The 15,456-nt window shown below is 45.3% G+C and overlaps 1 protein-coding gene across 1 annotated transcript in view; it reads right to left on the minus strand.

Annotated features, from left to right (window-relative positions):
* The window catches only part of Rme-8 (receptor mediated endocytosis 8), a 157,946-nt gene that overhangs the window by 118,942 nt on the left and 23,548 nt on the right, over positions 1-15,456 (minus strand). The window contains exons 7-8 of the mRNA XM_050171184.3: positions 15,167-15,262; positions 5,982-6,073 (exon numbers count right to left, since the gene is read on the minus strand). Of these exons, the coding sequence (XP_050027141.1) occupies positions 5,982-6,073; positions 15,167-15,262 (188 nt within the window). The remainder of the gene's footprint in view (positions 1-5,981; positions 6,074-15,166; positions 15,263-15,456) is intronic.

A 15,456-nucleotide genomic window follows, 5' to 3' on the forward strand; every position in this document is an offset into this window, starting at 1 on the left:
GAATTGACTTTTCAGTGATGTCAATGATAAAAGTGGTAAAGAATGATGCAGCATGATCCATAGTAAAATTATTTATAAAATCTCGTGATAAGTAGGTGGATTCCTTAAAAGCTTCCTAGTCAGCTGAGGCCAGTCTCCAGCGAGGGACCTGCTGAGAGGAACCATGCTGGGTTAATAAGTTCAGCATTACTGAGAAGTGATCACTTCCGAATGGATTTTTAATTACATGCCATTCTAAATCCGGGAAGATAGAAGGGGAGCCAATCGACAGGTCTATTGACGAGTGTGAATTATGGTGAGGATTATAGTACGTTAGTTCCTTCTTCAAAAGGCATACACCAGAGTTTAAAAACAAGTTTTCAATGAGTCGACCTCTCGCGTCGCATCGTGAGTCTCCCCAGATCATGTTACGAGTGTTAAAATCTCCCACAAGTACCTAAGACTTGAGGAGCTGATCAATGAGGCTATAAAAGACTTCTTTCAAGATGATGGTTCGGAGCTATATAAATGGAACATACAGTGACCACTTTATTAAAAAGAATGGCCCGAACTGACACTGCCTAAGGGGCGTCTGAAGAGCGACATGTCGGCTACTACTGCTACACCGCCAGAGGCATTAGCCTCGTCGCTGTCTTTTCGAATGATGGTGCAATTCATCATCATCGTCATCATCATCAGCATCATCATCATCACCACCACCACCACCACCACCCTATTTTATGTCCACTGCAGGACGAAGGCCTCTCCCTATGATCTCCAATTACCCATGTCCTGCGCCAGCCAATTCCAACTAGCACCCACGAATTTCCCACTTTCATCGCCCCACCTAGTCTTCTGTCGTCCTCGACTGCATTTCCCTTCTTTTGGCACCCATTCTGTAACCCTAATCATCCACCAGTTATCTAACCTGCATCATACGTGACCTGCCCAGCTCCATTGTTTTTCTCTCAATGTCAATTAGAATAATGGCTGTGCCCGTTTGCTCTCTGATCCAAACCAATCTCTTTCCGTCTCTTAACGTTATGCCTAGCATTCTTCGTTCCATCGCTCTTTGCGTGGTCCTTAACTTGTTCTCAAGCTTCTTTGTCAGTCTCCAAGTTTCTGCCCCGTATGTCAGCCCCGGTAAAATGCACTGATTGTACATTAAGAAAATTTGTGTTCGTATGTTTCAAATGTGCCTCTTGAACACACAGCAACCTTGGATTATGTTTGTATAGGAGTTCTCTAATATCATCAAGGTTATGAATGAGTCCTTTAACATTCCATTGTAGTATTTGTGTCTCCATTATGATAGAAGTGTTTTGTGCTATGTATTTAAGAGACGAAGGTTAACTCATGGGCCTTTTCCAGGTGCCGTAATGCCAGCTTTGTCTTTCTTGGAGCGATCACGAGAATCTCACCGCTCCTTAGGCGCTGGTGACGCCATCTGGCTTGTGGTTATGTCCATCGCCTCTTGCAAGTCGCTGGACACGCACTCTTCTGAGCACTGTGCCTGATGTGGAGGCCTCAACACGTTGGAAGACACCCTTTTGATGGGGTGGCAAAGCAGCGCTAGCTGCAGCCAACAAGGGGCAGATGGTGTCACCAACGACTCATTGCGTGTGGGCCGGACAGCTGCCAGGAGCCATTGTGGCACCGCCCCCTGACGCACCACTTTGGCAAAGCTGTTCATTGGCAGGTATGACACCCACCTATGAGCCTCCTTAAACGTTATATTTTCCTTTACTTTGAGTGTGACTATTTCTTTTTCTTTCTTTCAAGACAGGCCCGACCGCGAGTATGCAGGATGCTCGCCATCACAGTTGACACAATGTGGAGCGTTTTCGCAAGTTTCAGAGGCACGGTCACCGGAACAATATTTTGCACATGTCTGCCAGCCTCGGCAGTTCTGGGAACTGTGGCCGAAATGCTGGCATTTGCAGCATCAAAGAGGATTTGGAACATACGGCCTGACCCGCAGCTTTACATACCAGCCTCGAGCGTCTCAGGCAGAATGCTTTAGCAAAAAGTTAGTACTAGATGCTTGGTTTTGATCTCCTTGCAATTGCACCTTAGCATAATTCTTTTAACATTGATCACATTTCGGTCGCTCCAGCCTTCCAACAGTTCAGCTTCTGTTAGCTCCATCAGGTCATCATTGGAGACAACACCACAGCTGGTGTTCATAATTCAGTCTGGGGATATTGTCACTGGGATTTCCCCGAATGACTACTTTAGGAAGCTTTTCATGCTGTTTCACATCGCAGGGTTCCAAAAGGAGATCACCATTAGCCATTTTCAATATTTCCGTATATGTACGAGCCATTTTCGAGCCATTTCCGTATATGTACGGCGGCGGTTTTCTGTCCCGCAAGGTCTTTGCCGTACGGGTATGGTTTCAACCCTCCGTTTGAAATTTCACGCCATAATGACGATGCGTGCTCACTGGGAGGCGCTGCCACCTCATAGGACTAACAAGAAGCGCTTGAAATTTGTGCTCCCATCTTGTGGAGATAAACAGAACTGATTTCTAGCTTCAGCACGTCGCGCAGACTCGGTTTCAGTTTCGCCGCATGATTGCAATGGAGGCGCGCAATACGCGATTTTTCTCTTTGTCGGCACTCTCTTGCAGGGGCGGTAGAAGTTTATTGATTGGCGCTGCTCTGAGCTTGTTTATCACCACCACTCAAGAGGTATTCTTGCTCTCAGTGGCAACGCGCTTTTATGGTTTCATTTCCACCGCGTGATCGCAACGGAGGCGCGCGAAACGTGATTTTTCTCTTTGTCGGCACTCTCTTGCAGGGGCGGCGAAAGTTGATTTCTATCTTGATTGGCGCTGCTCTTAGCTTGTTTATCACCGCCGCTCACGAGGTATTCTCGCTATCTACGGCAACGCGCTTACACGAGAGGGTGCCTCAGACCTCTGCCCAAGGCAGCTGCATGCAGAGAAGATGCCATGTGCGTGCCAACACAACTCGTCACTCCAAGAGGAGAATAGACACGCATTTTAGGTGTGCAGACTGTGATAAGGCGCTGTGCGTAGACCCATGTTTCAAGGAGTACCACACTCTGAAATACTACTAAACATTTTGCAGTTCTGAGTGATGCCGACACCAAATTACTATTTATTCCCGACTTTATACATTTTGTACATTCAAGATCCACAATAAAGTAATTTGACCACCTGGGAAAGTTCTTTTTCAAAATAATTCGACCCTCAAAGGGTTAACAGCAACACTCGGGCACATGCCTGGCAGTACAATTCACACTGTCTGCTGACAACCACAGGTGCTAACAGGTGATAGGAGGGGCTACAGTCAGTCTGGAGCATGCGTCTCACATTCGGAATACGGCCTGAGCAATGGTAACAATCTACAGTTTGACAGACAGCTGGTGTGGTGCTAGACGCTGCCACTCTGCGTGCAGATTGCCAAGACAAATCGGACACTGGGACATCATTGCTCCTGGTGGCCGGCTGTGTCGTGAGTGCCGTCCCATTTTTTACTTCATACAACGATCGATTTTTCATACGGCCTATTCAACAATCGATTTTCATACAGCACCACCACATATCCCATAGAGCCAAAGTACAGTCAAATATCGTTACTAAGAACCATCACATTAACGAATATTTTAAAAATCTCCGCCAGATTGCCTATATTTTCAATGTAAAAATATTTCAGAACTACGAATTTGAATACAATGCATATTTCAGAATAACACACGCAGTTTCTTTACCCCTTTATAACCAAGGAACATCAGTATTATGAATTAGGCTAAATGTAACAGCGCCGCAACTCTCGAGTGAAACAGAAACTGCGAGTGCAGTAGCTATCATCATCACCATGTCGAGTGCCAACTGCTTCACCACAAAGTTCATCAAGAACTTCATGTCAAAGGTATGACGATGTTCACATGAGATCAAACAATGAATGCAGCTAGCGATGGCGCCAAGAAGAAGCGAAAGCTGTTTTTGCTGCAGGTCAAATCGGACGTACTGCAGGAAATAAACGCAGGGGAAAAGCAAATTGACGTGAGCAGATAGCATGGCATTGCACCATCGAGAGTCGCGACTCTTTTGAAAGACTAAAACAAGATTGTCAAGCTTTACTGGCAATCGCAACTCGCTCCTACGAGGAAACGGCTGTGACTGGAAAACTTTCAAAATGTGGACCAAACTGTTCTCACGTGGTTCAAACATGTCAGACTGCAAAACATTCCCGTGTCTGGCCCAATGCTCCAAGAAAAAGCCCCCGAATTTGCCAATGCACTTGAAATAACTGGTTCGATGCCAGTGCGGGTTGGCTTTTTCGTTTCCACCAAAGGAACGGAATAATTTGGCAGGTGGACTCGGGCGAGGAAAAGGCTGCTGACAGAGAAGGCACGAATTCCTGGTGCAATGATCGTTTTCTAGAGGTGGCTAAATCATACTCTGAAGCTGATATTTTCAATGTGGATGAGACTGCATGTTTTTATCAGCTCCTGCCAGACTGGACGATGCACTTCAAAGGGCAGCAGTGCAAAGGAGGGAAGAAGTCGCATCTTCGCGTGACAGTCCTGCTCTACTGCAATGCAACAGGCCTGAAGAAAATTAAACCGCTCGCCATCGGCAAGTACACGAAGCCTCGCAGCATGAAAAATGTCATGTCGTTACCGTGCGACTACCGTGCCAACAAACGAGCCTGGGTGACCAGAGAACTCTTTTCTGAGTGGCTCATCAAACTCGACGACCAAATGAGGAGGGATGACGGAAGAATTCTACTGGTCGTCAACAACTGCTCTGCTCACATACCGAATGTTCGCTTGAAGCACATTCGCTTGGAATTTCTGCCGCCAAACAACACGTCCTTGCTGCAACCCCTAGACCAGGGCATTATAAAGAGTGTGAAAGCAGAATTTCGTCAGTGCCTTGTCCAGCGGTTGATTATCAACCTCTGCCTAAAGCAGCCAACTGCAATCAATATTCGTCAGGTAGCAGAAATGCTCACAGGAGCTTGGTGGAACTTGAAGGTGTCCACCATTAGCACCTGCTGGTGAAAAAAAGGGCATGTCAAAGCACCTATGCAGCTTGAAGATGGCCTGGAGGTGACCGACAACAACCCAGGAGACCTGTGGACCAAGGTTGCAGAACTGCTGCCCGCCATCTCTTCCTTCAACGACTATGTGGAGAGCGACAGCGCAGCACTAATGGCGGCGGACCAGACAACCAAAGAGACTGTGTTCGCAAAGTCTCCAGTGATGATGACGACCTGAAGGAAGACGACTGTGGATCACCAAACACAGAAGATGAGATTGTGTCGAACATGAATGATTTAGTAACATGAACAAAGTCTGCACTTTCATAGCTCAATGCAATGACGTACCCAATGATGTATTGTGCAAAGTGGAAGATGTGGACGCACTCCTAATTGGTCGTGCGTGCTGCACGCGCCAGAAGAAAACCACCGATTTCTTCACATAAAGCAGCTTTGAAGTGAGTGAAATATTTTTATTTGAGAGTACGCTTGTCTGCACATGCGTCTACTGCCAAGGTACGTCCTCTTCATTCCTAGGTTTGTCCACTGGCTTATAACCACAAGTTTCTCATTACAACGATATTTCAATATAATGAAAGATTTTTGCCGGTCCGGCGTGATTTATTATATCGAGATTTGACTTTAGAAAGTTTAAAATTTCACTTACGGTGCCGAAATCCTTCACCATCTGATTTTTCAGACTCTTTGACGCGACCACAGGTACGAAACAACATTCACTGAGGCCACTACCGCCTCCATTTTATCTCACACCCTCGACATATGAACGATGTTCTAATGTATTATTCCAGAAAAGTAACATACTGTCATTCTATCACATGTTGGCTCTATTGGTGCTGGTCATACCATTTACATCTAATGCTGGATACGGCAACACATATGGACAATCTAGAACACCCCCTGTAATGCTGTTTCACATGTTCTTCAATGTGAATTGAACTTACAGCATACTCCCGACAAGACACTCACCGGTCACTGGAACTGTAATGGCGTGTATCCCCCTGAGCATATTCAATGGAAAACTGTTGCACATGATCTCTTGACCGGACAATGCGGCACACCTGCAAACAAAAATGGTGTGTTAAGGCTTCAAGTCTTCAAGCATGGTCAGCCGTTAAACCCAACAGTGAAAAAAGAAATGTCGGTTACTAATGATTACAATTATACTTCATTAAAGAGACACTAAAGGCAAATATTAAGGTCGGCATGGACTGTTTATATACCATTCCAGAAACCTTGCAACGCTTGTTTTGTGCTAAGAAAAGACTTAGTTTACGCGAAGATTGCATCTGAAGGGTCCGAATACCTTTTTAGAAATTCAAATCTTCCAGCCACCCAACCGGCGGAGTGGTGACGTTGTATACACGATCACCACCCTTTGCTGTCGTCGGTGTGTAAAACAGCGCTTGACAGATGGCGGTACCGAGCCAAGACAGGGCGGTAGATTCGCTGCTGCAGCTGCTTTTTGGTCGTGGCGTAGACTATTCGGGCATCTCGCGGCTCACATGGAAGTTAAATTTTCTGCTACTTGCAGTTTGTGCAAGTTTCGCAAGCCAGCACAAACAGCACAGTGGTACACGATAACGAAACTACTGAAATGCAAAAGCGTGGGCAGCGCAGAGTCGAGTGAAAACTAAACCTTTCGACCGCCCGCGTCGTTGTCAAGGGCAATTTCAATGCATTCCGTTTTCTAAAAATTAAATAGAACTGGACAAGTAGCATTTTATTTCATCTTATAATACAATACAAGGATTTTCTTTTTTTGCAACAAGTGGTCGACTACTAGTGACAGAATTTAACTGAGTGCTTTCGTCATTGGGCAAGTACTTGAATGTCCAGGGGAAATCTCTAATCACGTCCAGCATTTACCTCAATTTCCCGATTATTAAGGCTCTGTTCGCAAAAATCCTAATGCCTTAGAGATTCTTGAGCACTAATCTAGCACTTTAGCTTAACTTAATATTTGCTTTTAGTGTCCCTTTAAGGTTTATGTTCCAAGCCAAATATTTGCATTGATAGATGCTGCAGTGGAGGCTCCGGATGATCACCTGGGGTCCTTTACTATTTTTTAATCTACATTAAAATTTATTTATTCCCATACTTGTAAAATTCTGCAGGTCCAAGAAAAAAATTAGGCAGCATGTTACACTCCTGTAACACGTGAAGGCGAAAGCCTGCTACACACACAGTAATGTGCCATCTTGCATCATCGCGTCGCTGCTTTTGCAGTTCGGCTTCTTCGGCTTGTTTTCGATGCATAGCTACAGTTTTGCACATTCGTATAGCGGGGTCAGACTCTCACCAACAATGTTTCTCTTACTTTACACTGCATACTCTCAGCAAGCAGGGGATTGAAGCATATGCCATTTTGTGTGTTGTATGGGTGATTTCAATGAATGTATGCAATGTTCACTTCACTTTGCTGAGTGCTTGTAGCCTCAGAGCCATTGCATTTTTGCTTGCTGATGGGGGTATGAGGGATTAAGAAGATCACATTTTATTTTTACCCCCTCGACCAGATGGCTTGTTTCTGTATGTTGTATGTGTGATTCCAATGAATGTATACACTGTCTGCTTCACTTTGATGAGTGCTTGTAGCCTCTGCATTAGGAGATGGATGAGCCATTGCATTGTTTGCTTGCTTAGGGGGGTATGAGCGATTGCTGATAATAGTTTCTGTACCACTGGACCGGAAGACGCTTTTTTCAAGGCCATCGGGGGTATAAGCCACTTAAAGCTTTCGCCTTAAAAAGTTATATTCTAGGGTTTTATATGCCAAAACTATGACTTGATTATGAGACACACTGTAGTGGGGGACTCCAGATTAATTTTGACCACTTGAGGTTCTGTAACGTGTACCCAATGGACAGTACATGGGCGCTTTTGCATTTTGCCCCCCATCAAAATGTGGCCTCTGCAGCCGAGATTTGATCCCACGCCCTTGGGTTTAGCAGCACAACACCAAAGCTACTACGCCATCACAGCGGTTCTCAAGAACCCCTAGCTAGAGAAGTCTAAACAAGTTTGGCAACAGCTGGTGCCAAAAAGAATGGAAGAGAAAAACTGTAGTGTCACTTCATCAGAAGATAGCCACACTAAACATCACATTCACAGCAATAGTAATAAACAATATTTGAATGAATTAAAAATTTTGCAACGTAGTCAATGGCAACAAAATCTGCAGAATGAAACTGAAATTCAGCAGTAAAAAGCCGTAGGGATGTTAGAACAATTATGAAGTAATAACACAAGTTATCAAGTAATTAGTTCATATGAATCAAATGAAATGTCAGTACACAAGTGTTTTGCATTCTGCCCCCTTCGGAACGGGGCCACAGAGGCTGGAAATCAAAACTGCAACCTACAGTCAACAGCGGGCCATGGCTATAGAGTTACCGCAGCTGGTGAGAATCAAGTTCATGTCTGACAAGTTTGTGGATCTTACACGTGATAACTGGCCATATTGCTCAGCACTTCAAATTCGACGAGAATTCGACCAAAATAATCTTATAGTGTTAGCCCTAATCCTGCAAGAAAATTTTTTTTGGTGCCACAGTAACTTTGGTTTTCTGTACTTAGTATGCACTAACTTGACAGCCATAAAGAGGTCTAAATGCCTTATTACTAGGGCAAATACCGAATACCGAATGAAATATTTCAAATCGAATATAAAATTGAATAAAGAAAAAAAAATCCGGACATCGAATCGGACAGCGATTATCAGATAATTTGCGTGAAATGAACAATGAGAAAAGAGAGGCCAGGCCGTCCGATGAAATAAAAAATAAAAAGTGATATGAAGAATGAATTCACAGAATTCTCACGTGGCACACTACATCTTGACGTCTTCATCAACCTGACTGCTTGGAAATTATACAGGGAGTCACAGGCTACAGTATCATTTTTTGTTGCTTTGCGAAATCTCCTGATGCTTAAGCAATTATTCTTTCTTGTTGCCGGAACACAGACTTTTAGGCTTCCAAATTTTGTGCAAAAAACACTCCTGCACATGCTCAGGAGGCTAGCCACATTGCTTAACAGGAATCTTGGTAGTTATCGGAAACTTAGGTACATGTGAATCGAGATGTATAGTATGCTCTACTCTTATTAAAGGGAACACCAAATTAGTATGCCAGCACTGATAACTAAGTTCATATAGAAAGGTTAGGAAAATAACTTTTTATCAATAGAATGTCTGTCAAATAGAATTACCGCATTTTCCTATGTATAAGTTCAATTTCTTTTTTCCGAAATTTTCGGCGGTGGGTCTCATTCACTGGTGCAATTTATGTATGGAATAAATCTGGCTCGTGGAGGCAGTGCGTGGTCCGGACTCGAAAAGGTACCTCTGTGCTGCGCTATGTCTGCGTACGTTAAGAGACAGCTCTATGGTTTAACTGAATCCGAAGCCCACCGCTACGGCATCCCTCATACCTCATATGTCGCTTCGAGACGTTAAAGCAAACAATTTGCTGCTTTTCCTAGTCAAAAACATGATGATGATGACGTGCCACAACCACACGCCACCTTCTGCCACGCACAGTATCTACATTTCAGAAGAAATTCAAAGTAACATGAAATTGGCTTGCAAAAACGAAATGTCATGACACCTTCATTGCACTAATCGTTGCGGAGTGTTTCACATGTGTAGCATCTGTCGCGTCATATTTCTCACTAACCATTACGCCACCTGCGAGGCAAAAAAGTTACGATGCGAAATTCAAGCTGTGTGCAATTGCATTTGCACAAGAACATGGAAACCGGGCTGCAGGAAGGCAGTTTAGGTTAGTGAGAAAATTATATGCGACTGGCGCAAAGCCACCAGCGTGCCCTAGACAATGAAATCGACTAAGAAGGCCAACCGCAGCAAGAAAGCACACTGGCTAAAGCTCGAGGTTCATCTGCGCACGTGGGTACTCAAGCAACAAGCCAAAGGCAGGGGGCCGTCTACAGTGCAGCTCCGTCTCAAGGCGAAGAGCTTTGGAATGGAGATTAATACTGTTGGATTTATGGGCGGTCCGTTGTGGTGTTTTCACTTTATGCGGCATAATAAGTTGGTGATTCGAGCGCAGACGAGGATGTGCCAGAAGCTCCCTGACGACTTTCAGGAACAACTCGAGAACTTCAGTGCGTTTGCCAAAGAAATTGTGACCAAGGACATCTACGCGAGCCACATCGTAAACATGGACAAAGTCCCGCTTACCTTTGATATTCCCCTTGGGAGGAGCGTCGCCAAGAATGGGGAGAAAACTATAACGGTGAGGACAACTGGCCATGAAAAATCGCACTCGACTGTTGTTCTCGCCTGCTGAGCAGACTGTATGAAGCTGCCTCCCATGTTAATTTTCAAGCGGAAGACGCTACTAAAAGACTCCTTTCCTCCCGCTGTGGTGGTACAGGCCAATGCCAAAGGATGGATGGATGATGATATGATGAGTCTATGGCTCGACCAATGTTTTTCGTGTCGACCCGTCAGATTTTTTCACGTTAAGAATGGAATGCTTGCGATAGACAGTATGCGGGCACACATCACGGCTTCCATAAAAAAGAAGATTAGTGCGAAGAACCGTGTCCCGGTGGTGATACCAGGCGGCATGACGAAGATACTGCGGCTGCTGGACATTTCTGTGAACCACAGTTTCAAGGCAAAGCTGCGACGCTTCTGGGAGTCATGGATGTCCGAGGGCGACCACAGATTTACGCATACAGGACGCATGAGACGCGCAACATTTGCAGAGGTGGCCAAATGGGTCTCCGACGCTTGGGACTACATTTCTACAAAAACAGTCGTAGCTGGGTTCTCAAAGGCCGGATTGATCCTGCTCGCGAGCGGTGACGATGTTGGCGAAGAAGACATCAGTGAGTCTGAGGACGACAGTGATGTGCCGGCGGAACTCCCACTTGAAGTTGAATTACTTGTTAATGACTCGGAGGAAGAAGGGTTCTATGGTTTCGCCTAAATGCCGTCTGTAAGTACATGCCATCTGTGTGTATCAATAAACCATTTTTAAAAAATTAGTTCTGTCTAGACACCGGTGCGATTTATATCTGTTTTTGTTTTTTTGGAAAAACTGGCGTTTTGAGGGGGGTGCGACTTATACAAAGGTGCAACATATAGACCGAAAAATACGGTAAGTGCCTTTTTACTTACCTGTGAAGCTGAAGTTATCATAAATACCAACGGGGTTCTCAGTTTAATAGTGGCCCATACTGTGCTTAATGGTGATTTCGTACTAATGCATTGTTCCTGGGTCTCCTACACTATAGCTTACCTGCACTGGGTGGGAGTGGTAAGACCAACCTCCCAGCTCTCCAGTCTGTACAAGCTCAAGCTCTGCGAATTTGTCTTGGCCTTCCCAGATGTGCATCCATGGCAGCAACAATAGCCATTGCGCATGATCAAGCCATCAATACGTATATTCATGTCAACTCTTTAAGGATGCACATCAGGCACTTCGCCTGACTTCCATCGCATCATCTCGCCTCCCTTCCTGCCGCTCACCCTCGAATGCGTTTAGCAAAATTATTGCCGCCAGCCATGGAACTTTACCGTCAAACTTCACGCCTGCAGCATGACCATCTCTACCGCTGTGGTGCCTGCATCCACTCCAGGCCCTTCTTGTCATTCCCGTAATCAAATAGAATACGGAGATGTCATCTTTCGCCCTCAAACAAACCGTGCTTTCACTCCTACATGACAAGCACAAAGAATGCACCCACGTTTACACGGACGGTTCTGTATCCTCTAAAAGTTCAGCTGGAGCAGTAGTAATTCCCGCAAGATCTCTCACCATCCAATTCAAGACGTCTCATGTTACATCATCGACGGCTGCAGAACTCGCAGCTATCCGTGCTGCTCTGGAGTTTACTGGTCACAAATCACCACATTCATGGTGGATCTTTTGTGACTCGAAGGCAGCTCTCCAGTGTCTGCTGTCCCTTCAACCACGGACCTAATGTGCAATTAGTTGCGGACATCCGACTATTACACCATCACGCAATCGACAAGGGGCATAACATCTACCAGTGGATACCGGGTCACTGCAGAATTTCGGGAAATCAGTGCGGATGACGCTGCCCGATCGGCCCACGACGGTGCCCATATTATACCCATACCACTGTCAAGAACAGATGCAGCCACAAGTATTCGCTCCCTCACACGCAAGCTTACGCAAACTCTGTGGAACACCAGTGAATTCACGAACACACTTCTTCACAGACTGGACCCATGTTTGCAACTCCATCTTCCACTTGGGCTATCACGAGCGGAAGCAACGCTTCTGTGCCACCTATGGCTCGGCATGGCATTCACAAGCTCCTATTCCTTCCGCATTGGAATGGCCGACAGCCCTACTTGTGACACCTGCGGCTGCGAGGAGACGATCGAGCACCTCCTCTGTGCCTGTCCCTGTTACAATGTGCCAAGAAAGGTGCTCGCGACCGCCCTAAAATATCTGGACAATCGCCCCTTTACAGAGGAAAAAGTTCTAGGACACTGGTCCAGACGGGTTTCGGCACTCAAGGCCTTAAGGGTATTGCTGAAGTTTTTAAGGGCTTGTGAATTGCGCAACCGCCGTTGTCTGTTGTAGCGCAGAGCATCGTATTACTGTGTCAATTTCTCTCTTTTTTTTTCTCTTTTCTCTCCTTTTATTCCCCTTACCCCTTTCCCCAGCACAGGGTAGCCAGCCGGTATTTACACTGGCTAACCTCCCCGTCTTTCCTTTCCCTTTTGTTTCTCTCTCTCTCATATTGCTTTCCAGTTTTCTCCCAGAAAACGGGAGGATTTTTCCTCCTTGTGGCAGGTGGTTTTTGTGGGTTATTGTCAACTCATTTATTAAAGCCAATCTACACGACGGACATAAGCTGGGAATGCACATCACATTACTCAGTAATGCTTCGCATGGTTATTGGCGCAGCTAGAGTCAATTGCGGTCAGCGCTGACGATAAAGAGTTATCAAATCGGGAGGTCCGTGGTAAGTTTGCATGATGTCCTCTCTCTCTCTTTTGTATGCATCCATCTGCCATCCGTGTAAATGCGTCTGCAGTGGAGGGTCAACACACTGCAACATGGTATTTTCAACCCCGCCATGTAAATCCAAAACTAATCTTGTGACGGGTCGCTAGAAGCTACGAAAAGAGACCACTGTGCACCTATAAACAGCATTTCGAATGTGGGGCCACTGTGCACTATTTAACAAAGATGGCAGCTGTGAGCACACAACGGTGATCCCGTGCACTCGCTTTCGTTGGCGAGGTGGTTTGCCGGCATTCTGCGGGTCGTGTGATGGCTGTAAATAAATCTGCATTGATTCAGTAATCGTAACTTTTGTTGCCAACACTCGACGACGCAGCTCTGACTGGGCCTAATGAGCTAGACAGTGTGGCCAATGGTGTGGCCGTGACAAAAATTCATCATTGGCCGACATGATAACGGGTCAAAAAACATCGCAGAAAGCTTGTCGCTAATGTGTTCCTACAGGCGGCTCATCAGTGACAGGTCACGAAATCTCACGTATGTGTAAGATTGACAGCTGTTGAAGTAGCGTTCGAGTCTGCGATTGACCAGCCGGCAACTACCGTGAGCATGCGTGTCAAGTTCATCTGTGAACTCGCATGAGGGTAGATATCTGCAAACTGCATAAATATGTGCGCATGAACACTGAACTCGCGTATTTGATGCAGTCAGCATGCCTTCCGGTGGCTAATTGGCCCGATCTTCACAGATGCTTCCGTGCTCTCCATGACCACTGCTCTTGTTTCATTTGTTCATGTAAAACTAATCATTTCAATTGGTCCAGTTGACCTGGACAAACCTTATATCGATAAAGATTGCGTGCCATGGAAACACTGCGTGTGTCAAGGCACTGACCACAGCGGGGTCATTGACTGTAGATACCGATATACGAAAAATTGAATAGCTGAGAAATCAAATAGTAGATATTCCATTTGCAAATCAAATTTGAATGTTCACTATTCAATCCGAAAATAAATATTCGAGTACTCGTACACCCCTAATTATTCCTTCTGTTCATATAGGGGAGTAAGGAGTGCAAAGTGTAAAATGAACTGCGAAACGAAAGTGGCACAAAAGCAGACTGAGGGCTCCAAGTGAGGCGAGACAAGCTGTGGTTCTCGGAGGCCACACGCGTCAGACTGTGGTTGCCAGAGAGAGGAACCAGGTGGCACGAGTGTGGCAGGAAGAGGGAAAGGAAGACGTGGGCAGCGCGATGTGTGTGGTGTGATGTGTGCGACTGAACGGCGCGGTGTAAGAGTCACTAAGTGCGGTAATAAAGTGAATGTCTTCGATGAACATGTCAGCCTGTTGTCATTCGTAACATAACAGAACAAAGAAAAGACAGAATGTGGCACTGGTATCAAGATTAAATTTCCTATATGTTACACTCCATTCAATAAACGTCCGTCATCCATCAACGAGCCCTGTGCTTTCTCCTTGTCCCATTTTTTGGCTGTTTATTTTTAAGCTGTTTATGGCTAGGGTCATGTGCATGTTTTGTGTCCGTCAAGAAATCTGTGGGAGTAAAAAATATCATCATCAGCAATAACTTGTGCCACTGCTCGCGCGTTTGTCGCTGTCGTCTTCTACCACAGCTGGCGCCCCTCGGTGTAACTGTGCAAACGCGCTCATGCCACTGCTTGCGCATTCATTGTCATCGTTTTCTTCCACAGCTGGCTCCGCTGCAGCTCATCATGCCAGCATTCCCATACTGCCCTTCCCTCTATGAAGGTGCTGACGATACTTGCCCACTGCCAGTCGGTGTGGTCATTTCGGCCTCAAATTCTTTACCTCAATACATTGCAAAATGAGAACACGAGTGTATGTAACAAATGTATAACACGAATTAACGCGTATGTATGAAAATAAACATGTATGGGTACCTTTCATTACGATGACCACCGATCAAGACAATAAATGTGTTCATACCTTTCTTTAATATTCTGTGTCACCTCTTTGTCATGTGCTACACAGCTTCGCTGGTCATTCACCTTCACAGAGTGGAATGTGTCACGATTTTTTAAAAAATATTGTTGGCTCCCAAATATGTACCAAGTACATAGCTGACTTAATTCCCATTACCTTACATATGCATACATGACGAACCTCTCGCAATAAAACTGTCGCTACATGACTCACATCAGCCAATGGCCTCAATGTGACCACCGTGTATGTTGAAGGGTCCCTCTCCAGCAGGCAGCTCTCAGTGAGGCACAGCAGGCGTCTCGCAGGATCCTAGAACCAAAAGATCATATAAAAGTATGGGTGCCAAGCAGATTAAATGTAGAGATTTCATTCAAATAACTAGCAATAGTGACCAAACAAATGTGCACTGTAGTTTGTGCATTAACAGAGGCAGTTATCGTGGAGAGCAAAAAAAATTTCTTAGAACAATGAAGATGCAACATATAATAACAAAATTAATAAAA

Source organism: Dermacentor andersoni, chromosome 6 (genome assembly GCF_023375885.2).
Source record: "Dermacentor andersoni chromosome 6, qqDerAnde1_hic_scaffold, whole genome shotgun sequence".
Lineage (NCBI taxonomy): Eukaryota > Metazoa > Arthropoda > Arachnida > Ixodida > Ixodidae > Dermacentor > Dermacentor andersoni.